The sequence below is a fragment of the Pongo pygmaeus genome, chromosome 21 (genome assembly GCF_028885625.2).
Source record: "Pongo pygmaeus isolate AG05252 chromosome 21, NHGRI_mPonPyg2-v2.0_pri, whole genome shotgun sequence".
NCBI classification, from domain to species: domain Eukaryota; kingdom Metazoa; phylum Chordata; class Mammalia; order Primates; family Hominidae; genus Pongo; species Pongo pygmaeus.
This window is the reverse complement of record NC_072394.2, coordinates 4,869,123-4,885,059: the sequence shown is the minus strand read 5'-3', so window position 1 is coordinate 4,885,059 and position 15,937 is coordinate 4,869,123. Positions and strand designations below refer to the sequence as shown.

The following is a 15,937-nucleotide window of genomic DNA, read 5'->3' as shown; positions in this document are numbered from 1 at the left end:
AGCAGCATAGCTGGGTGGTTTTGGCTCAGGGTCTCTGATGAGACTGCAGTCAATATGTTGGTTGGGGCTGCCATCTTCAGAAGGGGCTGGAGGATCTGCTTCCTAGAAGCAGATCACATGGCTATTGGCTGAAGTCCTCAGTTCCTTGTCACACAGACCTCCTTAGAGGGTTGCTTGAGTACTTGTATGACATAACAACTGGCTTCTTCCAATGTAAGTGATCCAAGGGAAAGAAAGGAGGAAGCCACAGGCCTTTGATAACCTAGTTTCAGAAGTTACACATTGTCACCTCTGCCTTATTCTAGTCCATAGAAGTGAGTCACTAAGCTCATACTTGAGGGGAAGAGAATTAGGCCTCACCTTTTGAAGGGAGTGTTGAATGATTTGTAGACATATTTTAAACCACCTAACTGTCTTTTTTTCAAACAGCTTCACACAAGGCAAACAAGTCATTGTTAGCCTGTGGATAAAAATACCACCTGGTATTTGAATGTTCTGCTGGGAGGTTGCAAGAAACATGGAAGTCTTATATATCACACTCATTGAAATAGTGAAAAAGTCGTATTTATGAAGATGAGTGAGAGGGTATTCTGCTTTCGTAGGCATGGATGAGGGAAGAGTTTGGAAAATGTGGGGGACACAATTTAACTTAGAATTTTCTGTTTAATATATACATTGCTAACTAGCTATCTCATTGGGCTCTTTGATTCAACCATTCAACACTATGAGGAATGAGACAAAAATCCCTGCCTTCAAGGCTGAGAGATGAATGATGCAGAGCTAACCCAGCTAAGCTGCCCAAACCTAGCCCAGCCTAGACAGAAACTCAGCTGACCCACAGGTGCATAAATGATTCCAGCAGAGACGGGTAGAACTGCTTAGCTGAGCCCAGCTCAGATATATACTGAAGAAGTGTGAGACATTAATACTTATTGTTGTAGGCCACTGAGATTGCATGATTACTTGTTATGCAGCAATAGGAACAGACACAAGTTTACAGTGTCAAAAGAGACAAACATAATGAAAAAATTTGCAAAGCAATATACAATAAATATTATACTTGAAGATTGTATAGGGTGCTCTGAGAAGAGTGAAATGGGAGTGTTTAAATTTGCCTTGGGAAGTTGAAGACTTCAGTTTCCTGAATAAAGTCCCAAAGATGAGCAGGTATTTGCCAAGGTGAGGTGGGAAAAGCACATCCTTTCAGCTACTGCAAGTATCTTAGTAAATTGGAGAGCGATGGTAATGGATGAGTCCTAATGGTTGGCAGCCACTGGATCAGGAATAGCTTCATATATAGTGCTAGAATTTTCACTTCATCTTAAAGGTAACTATTGCAGGACTGAAGAGGCATAAACTGATCAGACTGATGGTTTTTTAACCATGCTCTGGGAGTGGTATGGAGGGTGAGGCGAGACCCAAGCAGGAACTGGGTAGGCTCATACTGAGTGTGTGCTCTCCCAGATATGGCCGTGGGAAAGGAGGGGGCAGAGGAAAGAGATATTCGGAGGTGGCATAGACAAGACACGGTGACTGATTTAATGAGGGGGTGGTTCCTGGCTTCAGTCCCAAGGCAGAGAAGTTTAGAAGGGGGCGGTGGTGAGCATGTCATTGTGGTTCATGATGAGTTTGAAGTGCCTGTGGGTGAGCTAGAAGGAGGTGTTTAGTAGGCAGGCAGAAATGTGGTTTTGGGCCTCAGAAGAGGAGCCTGCAGCAGGCATCTAGGTTTGGGGATCATTTGCATAAAGGTAGTAGCTGAAGCTATTATAGGCAAGGTTGGGTTCGTATACTTTGAGAAGCAAACCCAATTTAGTATCTTAGGGAAATGCAGACACCTAAAATATGTGCAGAGGAAGAGAAACTGAAGGAGATCGACAAAGAGCAGCCAGAGAAGACCCAGGGGAAAGTGGTTTTGCAAAAACAGATGAAGGAGTTTTTTTTAAGTTGGAGGTTAACAACATCAAATATCCCAGGGAGACTAGAGTAGCTGAGGATTGAAAGATTTTACTTGTTTGTTTTGTGCCCAGAAAGTATAATGAGTTTTATGGTGACCTGAGTGAGGGTTTCATAAAGGTCAAGAAGGATGGAAGATAGACTGTAAAGAATGAACAGGAAAACTAAGTCAAGAAACGAAAACCATAATGGTTATCAACTGCTGCATGATATTTGAACTATCCATGGTTTCTTGGTCTTAGCACTGACTTTCGCCATGGATGGGTAGACAATTCTGTGCAGGCTTTGACTCGCTTCAAGCAGGAGGCATCTTGCCTTTAGTGTGTACCTTGGGTTTTCCTTTTTGTCTCAGGGCTTCTTCAATGCTATGGGCATCGATGAGAGTTTGCTCGACCCTGTGCATGCAAGCGTGGCAGTGTGGGGAAATTAATACCTCTAGAAATAACCCTTTAGGTACAGGGGATGAGAGCTGATGAATAAATGCTCCTGCCACCCATCTTTTGGGTGGCCAATACTGAGAGTCATTCTGTACACTTCTCAGAGGTCCCATGGAATTGAGCCCCATTGCCCAGAGTGGTGACCTTGACAACAATGCTTATGGTGGCCTTTCTTTCTTAAAAGATCTCTTACTCTGGCTCTCTGAGATCACCTCTTAAATAAACTACCTGAATCAAAGAGCATATGTCAGTCTCTGTTTTGAGAGCATCTAAACCAAAAAGGAAATATTTTAGACACTAGCAATTTAAGACGATTACATACATTATCAACAGGTACTCACTCACTGCACCCATTCTCCCAACTACAGCTCCTGCTACTTAGGTAGCCATGTTTTGTGTCACATGACCAACTTCTCCATCAATAGCTCATTGGACCAAAGGTGAGCACATGACTGAGCTCAACCAATCCAAACATAGGCTGCTCAGCAACCTATGATGTTGCCTGTTGTGAACCTAAGGTGGGGAAGTAACTGGATTCTTTTCTGTGGGAATTTCAGTAGAAAACATCTCAAGAATGAGGGAGAAAGCAATGAAAGCAGAAGCTGAAAGGTTGAGATGAAAAAAGTAAATGGAGAAAACATGGTTGGTTCTCTTTAGCCAACATTATGAGGTAGCCAAAGCGGTGAGAATATAAAGACAAACAGAAGTGGAAGCACCACATAGCTGTTAAGCAAGAGGAAGAGAAGACTCTATGACTCTCTAATTTCAATTCTTCTGTGTGACGTTCACCACAAGCTTCCTTTTGCTTGAGGGACGTTTAGTAAGACTGTTTCATGCAGCTACAACAGCCTCAGTAGAGTCAGTGTGACTGGAGAAAGATACCTATGGAGAGGGAATGTGTTTGAAGCCTTACTCATTGCTCCAAACCAACACTCTACCCTTCTCCACCCTGTTCTGGGTCTTGGAAGTGCCAATTTGTGTGGACCTCATTACTGACTCCCATCCACTAGCTTCTGGTAGGCTTTGGCCCTTGGAAGCCATCAGAAAGGCAAGAAATCAGACTGTAGGAGTAGAGGGAGACTGGTATTTATTTTCAGTTTTCTCTCTCCACGTTGCCCTAGGTTGGCTCCATTCCTTCACCAAAGGCCACAGCTCCAGCCAGACGGTGTCCTCTCCATGGAAAACTACTTTTTCTAGGTTCAGGGAAACTGCTCCCTTTCCTTGCCTCTTTGGGACTAGGGGTGGGAAGGGCCCCCACTGTTGCTAGTCCCAAGGGACTGCATGCACTCTCCTCCTTGGTTTCTCTAAACCTGCCCACACCTTTATAAAGAGTCACTGTTATTAAAGTCCTGTTACATTACCCAGGCATTCTAAGAGCCTGACTGATACAGGAAGGCAGTACAGCATAATTGGGAAGGGACATTTTGAAACTGGAGGGACAGGAAATAAAAGTGGTTTATGCCTTATAATTGCAGACCATGGTGCTGTACTACTGCAGGGAGCATTTTTCACATTGGGAAGCAATTATGTAACCTATGCCTATATATATGTCATTTTGGTAACTATTTTGAACTTCCATGTTGAGATATAACATACATACAGAAAAGTGCACATGTAACATATTACACAGATCAGTAAACTTTCACTGACTGAACATGCCCATGTAACCAGCACCTATATCAAGAAGCAGAATTACTAGCACCCCAGAAGCTTCCCTTGCATCTTTAGTCACTAACCATTTCCCCCAAGGATTACCACTATTCTAGCTTCTAACACTATGGGCTCATTTATCCTGTTTCTGAACTTTATACACATGGAATGGAACAATGTGCTCTCTTTTGTATTTGGCTTCTTCCATCCTATATTGAAATAATAAGACTTATGTATGTTGCTTCAGCATGTAGTTGTAGTTTACTTATTCTCATTACTGTAGGTGTTCTATGTGAAAACAACCAAAATTTATTTATTCATTCTATTGTTGATGGGCATGTGGATAAATGCCAGTTTGAGCTACAAACATTCTAGTACCTGTTTTTGGGTGAACAAAAGTATATACAGTTGACCCTTGAACAACCTGGGTTTGAACTGCACAGATCCACTTACATGTGGATTATTTTCAACCAAATGGGGATGGAAAATACAGTGTTCATATGATGCAAAGCTCAAGGATACAAAGGGCTGACTTTTTCTATACTCAGGTTTCACAGGACTGACTTCAAGACTTGAGTATACACAGATTTGGGTAGAGGCAGAAGTCCTAGAACTAATCCCTTGCCTATACAAAAGGACCACTGTATTTCTGTTTAATAGATACTTAAGAATGGAATTGCCAAGTCAGTGTATGCATACAGCTTTAGTACATACAGCCAAATGGTTTTCTAAAGTGGTTATACCAGTTTACACTGCCACCTGTTGGGCATGAGAACTTCAATGGGATCATACATTTTCCGTGGTACCAGTCCAGGATTTTCCTGTGTTCCCAAGGACCCCAGGCCTAAGGAGGGGTCAGGCAGAGAACTCTATTGATCCAGAGTTTGGGATTTATAGTCCAGGATTGAAGGGCAGAACAGGGAAGATGTTGACCCAAGAGTGGAGGCTGTCACACACTGGAGCTCTTGGCAGGATTGGAAATTGGGGTCATTGAGAGAAAACTTAAAAGCAGACATTAGAAGTTTAGGTTAGTTTGAAGGGCAAGTGCAAAGACATAAGAAAGAACATGAGAGACTGGAGGTATGAGTATTTTGATTAGAGAATGACATATATGGAGTTTAAGATTGCTGAACTTTGGAACAGTGTTGGATGAGCTGAGACCCAGGATGAAAACAGCTTTGTGGTGTAGGAGGGTGTACTCAAGGGCACCTTGGTGATGGCTGTGAGAATAAAGAAAGAGAGGGCAACCAAGGAACAGGTTATTTTGGGAAGATGAACTAGAAATAGCCTGAAGAGGCAAGGGAGAACTGAGTTTGTAAACAGCCTCTGTCCTCCAATCCTTCAGAAACCATTGTTATTTAAAAGCTTCTTTTTATACTTTTTTCTCTGGTTCCTTTTTTTTTTTTTTTGGACGGAGTCTTGCTCCGGGCTGGAGTGCAGTGGTGCCATCTCGGCTCACTGCAACCTCTGCCTCCCGGGTTCAAGCGATTCTCCTGCCTCTGCCTCCCGAGTAGCTAGGACTATAGGCACCGGCCACCTCACCCGGATAAGCTTTGTATCTTTTGTAGAGACAGGGTTTTACCGTGTTGGCCAGGCTGATCTCGAACTCTTGTTCCTTTTTAACTAATAATGGCAGTTCTCCTCATTCTCTTCCGTGTTGCCATTTTGTCAAACTTGTTTGACTCTATCTTCTTTGGTGTTCCTTTTCCTTGTCTTCCTGTTCATGCTAAACTATCTGGTTCATTGCCTCTGGGTCTTTAGGATTAAAAGAAACAAAACCAAAAACAAACCAAAAAACACCTTTCCTGATATTATTATCTGTCATCCAAAACCTTAGATCTACTGCCAATATTTAGAATATTTATATATTAATTTTTCCATCTGCTCTTGAGTTCATCCTATTTGTCTTCTAAATTATCTAGAACAGAGACTTTTAAAGATTTCTCTCTCTCTCTCTCCTTTGCCTCTTCTTTTTTAACAGTGAAAGTGCTTTCAAACAAAATCTTCGATGAAACCCTATATATGGAACAGGCGAATGTGGAGCTGCTGTTACTGTATGCAACCTGAACGATGGGATGCAGTACCCTGGGTAGGTGCCCTGCTTGCGTGGTCTCTCCCTCATTTCCCTCCAACAGTAGATGCTTCTTAAATACACCTTCTAATTTTCTTGTCCCTGTCTCTTATTCCACCCACAACAGTGGCAATCAGTTTCATACAGGGTCCAACCAGCCTTACGGAAGTGTGAGCTGACTGTCCCCACTGCAGCCCCACCTCTCCCTTCTGCCCTGGAATTTTTTAGTCCTCTGGTGCAGGACATCCTTGCAAATAACCCGTTGTCATCCATGCACACAACCGAGAACAGGGAAGTAAACACCCTGCCCTGTGGTAATCTCTAAGGTATATAAATGAAGGTTCTGAGAGTAGAAATTTACATAGGCCATTGTCACAGTCAAATTGATAATTGTGGAAAACAAAGTGTGGCAATCCTTGACCAGAAGGAGTTGGGAGTTGAGGGGCAAATGCAGCTCCCTTTCTTGTCCCAGGCAGATGGTCCTAATATGCATTTCATAGGCTTCCCAGCTGTCCCACAGAATCAAACGTGCAGGTGGCTAACTCCATAACTCATGCCTCCATTGGCTTTCCAATGACTTTTTTCACCATTCACTTTTTCATCCCTCATTCCTGCTCCCTGGAGTCACAGTTCCAGATAAACTACTTAAACTTATTCCTCTATTTCAGGCTTTGTTTCCTAAGGAAGCATCCTGTAACATCCCCTAACTTGAGAAAAGCACTTCCAAGGTACTCCAAAGTTTCTTCTTGGTTTGAAATCATTGCTCTGGAATAAAATTACGTTGAGATAGTTGGAAGAGCTATCTTGACTAAAGAACTGTTAATTATTCTCAGCGCTGAATAGGTTATTTGCATTTAATGTATATAAATGAAAGCTCTGAGAGTAGAAATTTAAATGGGCCATTGTCATGGTCAAATCAATCCGCATTGAAAACAAAGTGAATCTTTAGTGGAGTGGTATAAAAGCTCCAGCCCCTTGGAGAGTCTGTTTGTTCTGGTTTGGAGTTTTGCCTTTAATAACAAATGAAAGTACAGATTTAGGTCTCTAGGGCTTTCTATCTCCACAGCCTCTGGATGTTTAAAAACACATACCATTAGCACTTGCCTCATCTTTCCTAAACTGGCAGTTGTCACGGTTCCTTTAAAGAAGTACAACAGTTCCTCGGAAGATAGCAGCCACTTCCCACACCCCACACCCCCAGACACCCAGGATATATCTTGTGTATACTTAAGCTGTCTTTGACACACATAATTTCTTTTTCAACCCTGAGTAATCAGTCCTTTTTGTCCCCTTAGTAAAGAGAACACTGTATCTTTGTACAGAAAACGTGGGGAGGAAAGGAAAATAAAAGAAAGACCCCTTTCCTCCCTAAATTTCAGTGCAAATTTCCACAAAATAGCAACAAATAAAAGATAGAAAGGAAAATAAATACAGAAGTGTCCAGAATAAGGGTATTTGTCAAGTGCTAATTAAGGATCCAGTTTTATTTGTACATTTTGAAATGTTTTCTTTCAAGTTCTGGGTATTCAGGGGTTAATGATGTGGCTGAAACCCTATTGCTTTGAATAGGAGGGATTAGTTTTGTTGTTTCAGGATTAAGGTCAGTCTTATCAACAGGCTGTCAGCAGCCACCCTCAGCCCTACCTACAATCACTCTGCTCATGGTTCTCAAATCCTCCGTTGGGCTGCTGGACCACTGAGTCCTGTGATTTTTCTTTTGAATACCATTAAAGGGGAAGAATACTGGCATGTGCCCACTCTAAGAAACACAGAGAGTTCACCTTAACTTTTTGTTTTCATGAGTGTCTAGGGTCAAAGAGGAGAGAAGAATTCCATACACCTCTTTGAGGTTGTAGTAGATTGATTGCAAAGACAGGCATACTATTCACCAATCTCTGTATGCACACTCTTTGCAATGAGACTGAAGAATTTTTCAACAAGAAGCAGAGCGTATTTCTCTATTTCTTGGATCTGGACAGGTCTTGTGACTTGCTTTGGCCAATAGGACGTGGCAGAGATGAAAAGCTTAGCCCTCGAGATAACTTGCATGCTTCCAATCTCTTTTCTGGACTCCTGACTTTGTCATGAGAACAAACCTTGGCTCCCTGCTGGAGAATGAGAGACTTCATAGAGAAGGAGCCTCAGCCAATAGCTGGCCAACTCCCAGAAGCTGAGCTACCCAGTGGGCTGTAGCTGACCACAATCACATGAGGAGCCCAGCAGAGACTGGAAGAACTGCCAGCCAAGCTTATCCCCAAATGCCAAACTGCAGAATTGCAAGCTAAATAAATATTTATTATTTTAAGACACTGGTTTTGGGGCAGTTTGTTACATAGTAGTAGCTAACTGATAACAGAAGTTCATAGTCTCCACCATATTCCTTGAATATTTTGCCTGGTTTCCCTTATTATCATTAACAGTACTGGCAAAAATGATAACAATAGGTAACAGTAAGATAGAACCGTAGAGCGTAAAAGTCGTTTGGGCTCATAGTAACATTTGGGGAAGTATTCCTATTTTCTGGACATGAACAATAGAGAAAACAGTATTAATGCCCTTGACCTTGATGACTTTTGGGTAATGGTCAGAGACTGAATTTTAATGGTGAAAAATTCAGTGCCCCCACTGCTACAATTGGGAACATGGAGATACTTGGGCAGTTTATTGGTAGACCTGACAAAAGTATGAAACATATTTGATGTGAAATTAATTTACTTAAACCTAAGATGAAGTCCAGTGAGTACAACCTATGCACATACATGTGATAAGTGAATATTCTAATTAAAAGTAGCAAGAGAGGCCTGTTTCTGACCCTGATGGTGCTGATTGTGTTTCCTTTCACCTTAATCATCATCTTAGTGGTATGGAAGATTTACAAGGCAATTTAATGAACATTATCCTCATTGATATTCCCAGCCACCCCATGGAAACAGTAAGGCAAGCATCGTGACGTCCATTTTGCTTATCCATAGACTAAAACTCAGGGAAGTCTTAATCAAGACTCCTGATAGAATTCTCTTTCCAGAGCATGTCCATGCTACCCTTTAGTGTGCAATTTTGTGGGAGGCAGAACATTGCCTTTTACTATAAACTTTCATTTCTCCAACCCTTGTTTGGGGAGGGTGTAGTGATGCCTGAGGACAAAGGCTAAGTTTCATGGTGAAGGGCAGTGGGTTTAGGCAATTGTTTTGGTATTGCTTTGCATGCAGCTTCTTGCTCAGCACCAAAGAATGCCAAGGGGCATTTCACTGAATAATGATGGATCCAAAAAATGCTTTGAAGCAGATGGAAGGCAGCATATTTCTCTACAGCAGTGTTTTGGGGAAGATGCTTAGGAGCTGTCCTGAATCTTGTGAAGGTATTATCTTAGTAGGACTCTCTGAGGAGCAGACCCTGAGACAAGGTTTTTTGGGCAAGTAGTTTATTTGAGAGGAGATTCCAGAAAAAAAAAGTAGGAAAGGTGGGAAAGAGACAGAGAAAAGCAGATAGCCAGTAAAGTGATTGATAATTATCAGGTGAGTTATCACATGAGCAATTAGAGATTGATTCAGCTGGGGAACTCTGGGAGACAATGCAGAACACACACCTTGGAGTTATCCCAACCTAGGGCCAAAGAAGCTGGGGTATCCACTCATCCATCCTCATCCATTCTTGATGACTGCTTGCAAGGCCATTAAAACTTCAGCGTTCTGGCTATCCCTGCTGCAAGGCAGAGAATTACATGATTCTTCACTGCAAACAGCCTTTTATGAACAGAGGTGTGGCTTGGAGGATGTGGGCAAGGCATCAGCAGGGTCTGGTAGGATTATCGGCCAAATTTTTCTGATTTCTTTATGGAGATAGGATCATAAACTCAAGGCAGTCAACCCCCTGAATAGAATGGTCTTGAAGCTATGTTATGGCAAGAGGCTAGAGGAGCCAAGGATTGTGTAATGGAGGGTGGTGAATACCAGCTGGAGGCATCCTGCCTGGGATTGCTCCTCCAGAACAGTGAGACAACTGAGAGTGTTGGCAACTCATCCAGGAGATAGCTGCGGGTACTACAGTTCAATGCCTTGATAATGGTTCACTTTTCCTTTGTTTTCTTGTTCCCTACATTCTAAGAGACAGACTTGAGTATCCAAAACTTAAAGAACCTGAGGTAGGTACACAACAAACATGTTTGAAGGTAAATTAGTAAGTGGATGATTGTATGAAGACCTAAATCTTGGACCATGAGGTCAACACCTTCTACTCTTCTAAGAAAATTTGACTTGACATTCATTCCTTGCATACCACTTGTCTCATTATCTGAACTTGCTTCCTTGCTCACTGGGCCAAGGGTTTGCAACTTTCTTCTAGCATATGTAGGAAATACTTAGCACGAGTACTGATTTGCAGAGGAGGTACTCCACTATTATTAAATGAAAATATAGAGGCAATTTGTACTTTCGTTTCATCACTTTCAGCCTCTGCTTCTCCAGTGGGTCACTCTGGATATATTTTAATTACTCTAAACCTTGAAGAATTCCCTGACTAAACTTCACTTTATTGGTGAGGTCTTCCCTGACCATTCTGTTTTACAGTAACACCTGGCTATGAATTCAATGTGTCACCTCCAAAATTCATGTGTTGAAACTTAAACCCCATTGTGGTGGTATTAAGAAATGGGGGCTTTTGGGGAGTGATTAAGTCATGAGAGCTTCACTCTCATGAATGAATTAATGCCTTTTAACAGGGCTGGAGAGAACTAGCTTAGTCCCTTTTGTCCTTCTACCTTCCTCCATGTGAGGACACAGAGTTTTTCGCCTCCAGAGGATGCAGCAATAAGGCACCATCTTTGAAGCACAGAGAGCAGCCCTTACCAGACATCAAATTTGCTGGTAACTCCATCTTGGACTTCCCAGTCTTCATAACTGCGAGAAATAAATTTCTTTTATTTATGAATTACCCAGTCTGTGGTATTTGGTTATAGCAGCACAAGTGGACTAAGATACACCCTCTGTCCTACCTCTTATGCTCCGTACCCCCTTCATTGTGTTGCATTTCTCTACAACATTTACCATTCCATATACTTTATATATTGTTAATCTCTCTCTCCGTAGCTTGAGTGTAAGTTCAGTTAATGCAAGGAATTTTCCCTGCTTTGTCTGTTTGCTTTTTGTTTCTCGTATTGCTGTTTTTCTGATACTTAGAACAGGGCTTGATATATAATGGAAGCTCAATAAATATTTCTTGAATGAATGAGTGAATAAAAGGTAGGTTCACAAGGACCTTCTGCTATGACATCTAGTCCATCTTTCTTTGCTTCTCCTTGTGGAGGCAATTGTCTCCAGGAGTTTCTTGGCTGGCTGAATTGACAGAGGTGCATTTCTGAAATGTATATTTCAGGACTCTCTAAAACTTCAAAGTCACACACATCTGGCTTAAATCATTTATTTATTAGCTGAGACAGCTTGTTCAAATAAACTGTCAGTTTCTTCATCTGCAAAATGGGGCTAATAATGCTGGTTTTGCCAAATTGCCAAGCTTTTTTTTTTTTAAAGAGTTTAATGAGTCAACATAAATGAAGCTCTTAGCACAGTGCCTGGCATGTACTAGATAGATGATCACAAAATACGGATTTTCTTTTCTTTTTCAATGCAATCATCAGTTTATTAATGAATTAGTGACACAGAGATTGGGGAAAGTTGGTGAAAGCAGAGGCTGGAGGAGGATGTGGAAGAAGGGTAACAGACATAGAAATGAGAGTCCGACAAGAGAAAAGGACTCTGTTACTGGGATCTGGGGCCACCCTTCACCTTCTGGTCTTTTGTAGAAGGGTCCTCTGCCAGTGCCAAGTACGAGGGAGGTAGAAGATTGAGCTTTCACAGTGTTCCACATTGCCCTAATCATTTCATTTCTAATGTACTTTCTGAGTTGGCGCATTACCCAGAGCTGATTCATCCCTGGGGCATAGGTCTCCCTTTAGCCTAATGGAGATGACTGCATACAAGCCGTGGCTGGATAACCTCAATCATCAAAAGAAATATGCTTCAGAAAGAATAATGTGAACGGCTTTAAAGCAAAATGCCTGCATCTTACTTTTAATGTATCCAGTGAGAGGTTTTAGTTACTCAAATGATGTGGAAACACACTCACTCATCTGGCTAAGAACAGATGGAGTTTGGAACAGAATTTTCAAATGTGGCCCATATTTGACACCTTGGCAGCTTTGACATATGCAGTAAATTTATTCACTTTTCCCATCTTCTAGCATCCTTTCTACTACCTTAATTTTAAGGAATAAGTTTGTTGTTACTATTGTGCCTTAGAATAACTTCCAAAAGCCTCTGGCTACTTATAGAGCCTGTTCTCAGGCTTGGGAAAAGGTTAAAGAACTACTCATATTTACTGTCATCACTGTTGTTGCTCCTTAATTGCTCTCACCAAACCTCCGGAGATGCTTTTATGGATAAAATTATCTGACAGCCAACCAAGGCAACCAGGATGAATGTATCTGCATTGCTACTATGTGGACATAGAGAGAGGTGGAGGAGGTGGCAGACATGATGGAAGTGATGATGATGATGTTGGCAGAGGAGATGGGTGGTCAGGTGTTGGTGGTGATGGTGGCAGTGGGAGCGGTGGTGGTGATGGAGGTGATGATGGTGATTATAATGGTGGTGGTAATAAGGGTCGAGGTAATGGGCATGCTGGTTAAGACGGTGTGGAGGTGGTGGAGCCAGTGGAAAAGGTAAGGTGGTGGTAATTGAGGCAGTGGTGGTGTTAGTAGGAGTAGGGATAGTGATGATGGAGGTGATGGTGGTGGAGGTGTTAGTGGTGATTGTGGTGGGACAGGCAATGATGTTGGTAAAACTGTGGGGCAAGTGAATAAAAAAATCTATGTCTACACAAAAACTTTTACATCAATGTTCATAGCAGCATTATTCATAATAGTCAAAAAGTGGCTGGGCGTGGTGGCTCACGCCTGTAATCCTAGCACTCTGGGAGGCCAAGGCAGGTGGATCACCTGAGGTCAGAAGTTTGAGACCAGCCTGGCCAACATGGTGAAACCCAGTCTCTACTAAAAATACAAAAAAAAAAAAAAAAAAAAAAAATAGCTGGGTGTGGTGACAGGCGCCTGTAATCCCAGCTACTTGGGAGGCTGAGGAAGGATAATCACTTGAACCAGAAGGCAGAGGTTGTAGTGAGCCGAGGTCGCACCACTGCACTCCAGCCTGAGCGACAGAGCAAGATTCTGTCTCAAAAAAAAAAAAAAAGTCAAAAAGCAGAAACAATGCAAATATTCATAACCTGATGAATGGATAAACAAAATAGTATCTATGCATACAATAGAATATTATTTGGCCATAAAAAAGAATGAAGTACTGATCTGTGATACAACATGGAGGAACCTTGAAAACATTATATTAAGTGAAAGAAGCCAGTTCCCGAAGACCACACATTGTATGATGCCATTTATATGAAATGTATAGGCAAATCTATAGAGATAACTAGTAAACCAGTAATTCCCTAGGGCTGGGAGAAGTGAGATGGGAGTGATTGCTAATAGGTATGGGGTATTTTGGCGGCAGTGATAAAGATGTGCTAAAATTAGATTGCGTACCTCTGTGAATATACAAAAGAAATTAATTATATATTTAAATGGATGAATTTTATAGTGAGTCAGTAAAGCTGTTTAAAAAAACATGGAGTCAGTGGTGGTGTGGTAGTGAAGCCCTCATTTTTAGATGGTGGAGATTTTGTGGAAAGGAAGGAAGATTGGAGTTGACAGACACCAGATATACCTGAATCTATGTAGGGCCATGCCTGGGTAGCATAGATTTTTTTCCTATAAATTTTTTTTCTATGTCTTCTGGATAACTACATTTTCTCCCTTAGTCAACACTGAATTCACAAGGTAATTCTGGAGCAGGTTATGAGAATCAAGCCAAGTTGTCAGTTGCCACTGGAATCATGCTTAAATCTTCTATTTTCCCCCACACTGTCCTCGGCGCACAGAACTGGCTTTTAGTAGCTGGGATAGGGTAGCCAGGCTTTCTCTTCTCATGTGAGTGCAAAATCAGACGAGTCCATGAATAAATTAAAGCAGATCATCTGGAGTCTATAATTTTTAATAATTTTAAACTAGCTACAAAATGTCAATCACTTCACAAACTGACAGAGGAGACAGGAGGAATTTAATATTACATGCTATAATGATATTTATCTCACAGTTTATCTATATTTCATTCATTTATATTATTTTTTAAAAGGTTTCTTTATCAGCTACTAAACATCTCAGCAATTTGGTGTGCATAGCTCTAGATTAAGCAACAAAGAATTGTACTGATAACAAACCACAGGGGAAATGGTGGTTAGTAAGAGTCAGCCTTATAAAATTTACATCCACACTGTCTCACAGCAAGATTGCTCTCTCCAAAACATAGCCATCAAAAGCAGCAAACAAACCCTATATTACATCCATTTGACATAATTTCAGCCAAACATATATTTTGCTGGAAATGATTAAATGGTGAGTGTGTCAAATCCATCTTTTTTAAAATTCTTTTTTTTAAAAAAGGATGATTATGATTTAGAAGTCTCTATATATTGACAGGAAAAAAGTGACACTACTGCACTTTTGCTGGTATAACTTAATCTTGACAGTGTCTCAATACTGAGCATGCTTTGTTGTTGTTCTGTTGTTGTTGCTGTTGTTTTGTGTGTGTGTGTGTGTGTTGTCTCATCAGTATGCTACTGTCATGGAAAGTTTTTGTTTAAGTAGGAATCTAAAAATCTATTTAGTTCTCATGCATAAATGCATAAATCACATCACTTTTAGTGCAATGCCTGTTATGTAATTCCACATTGTCTAATCATGAAATCATAAAGACAGATAACAGCCATGAAGAACCAAAGACGGCACATTTTGAGAGATTCAGAGCCTGACACTCAAAGGACCGTGGCAGTAACTCTGTGGAATGTCACAGTTTTACAAGAACAATACTGTGGATTGAAAGAATCAACAGCACATTGAGCATTCCTAAATTGTTGTTATTCAGCAAATGCCACCAAGGAGAGAAAATGAAAAATGAAACTCAAGACATCGAGGAGTTAGAGCCACCAAATGACCACTATGTACAACCTTTGGAAAGAAAGAGACCAAGAGAGAACAAAAGACACAAAGTATTGTTGGGAAGCTGACAGATGACACAGGACAACATTCACAATGGGGGTGGACTGATGTGTGTTATGTGTGCAGACCTACTAGATAATACCATGAGAAAAGCATGAAGGAGCTATCTTGCCCGACAGCATTCGGAGGAGAGCACGGGTGGGCACATTTAACCACTTCCCAGCATCTTTGTTGCACGTTGGTTGGCCTCATCAATTCTGGTTTTGTTGGAATCAGCCTAGAAAAGGGGGAAAAGAAACAGAACTCAGGTTACCCCTTAAAAATCCATTCACCCTTCTGGGTCCGGGTCCAGTGCTTCCTCTTGGGTGAAACCACTTAAAACCTCCTTGGTCAGCATGGGCCATCCTTTCTTTTGTCTTCCCAGAACGACGGCTATGGCTGTATTTGAACGTGACCGTAGAAGCTTAATTTTCATTTTTTTTTAATGAACGAACATATTTATTCAGAATCATTGCTTTTTTAATTTTCATTTTTCATAATTTTCCCTAGCAGAGAGCATAGGCTTATATATGATTTATCTTTCTATCCTAGAAAGACACTCAATGACTTCTGTGGTAGGCATTCACATCTGTTGGACCAAGTTGAATTACACTTCTTATACAGTAGGATTGAAACTATGGCTAATTTATTAGCAGTGTCCCTTTGAACAAATTACATCTTGGGGGC

At 41.3% G+C, this 15,937-nt stretch overlaps 1 protein-coding gene across 5 annotated transcripts in view; it reads right to left on the bottom strand.

Moving 5' to 3' along the window:
* Positions 1–14,191: 14,191 nt before the first annotated feature.
* SNAP25 (synaptosome associated protein 25) overlaps positions 14,192–15,937 on the bottom strand; it is an 88,984-nt gene continuing 87,238 nt past the window's right edge. For all 5 annotated transcript variants that reach the window (XM_054466454.1, XM_054466452.1, XM_054466456.2 and 2 more), the window contains one exon: positions 14,192–15,488. In XM_054466454.1, the coding sequence (XP_054322429.1) occupies positions 15,420–15,488 (69 nt within the window). In that variant the 3' untranslated portion in view covers positions 14,192–15,419. The remainder of the gene's footprint in view (positions 15,489–15,937) is intronic.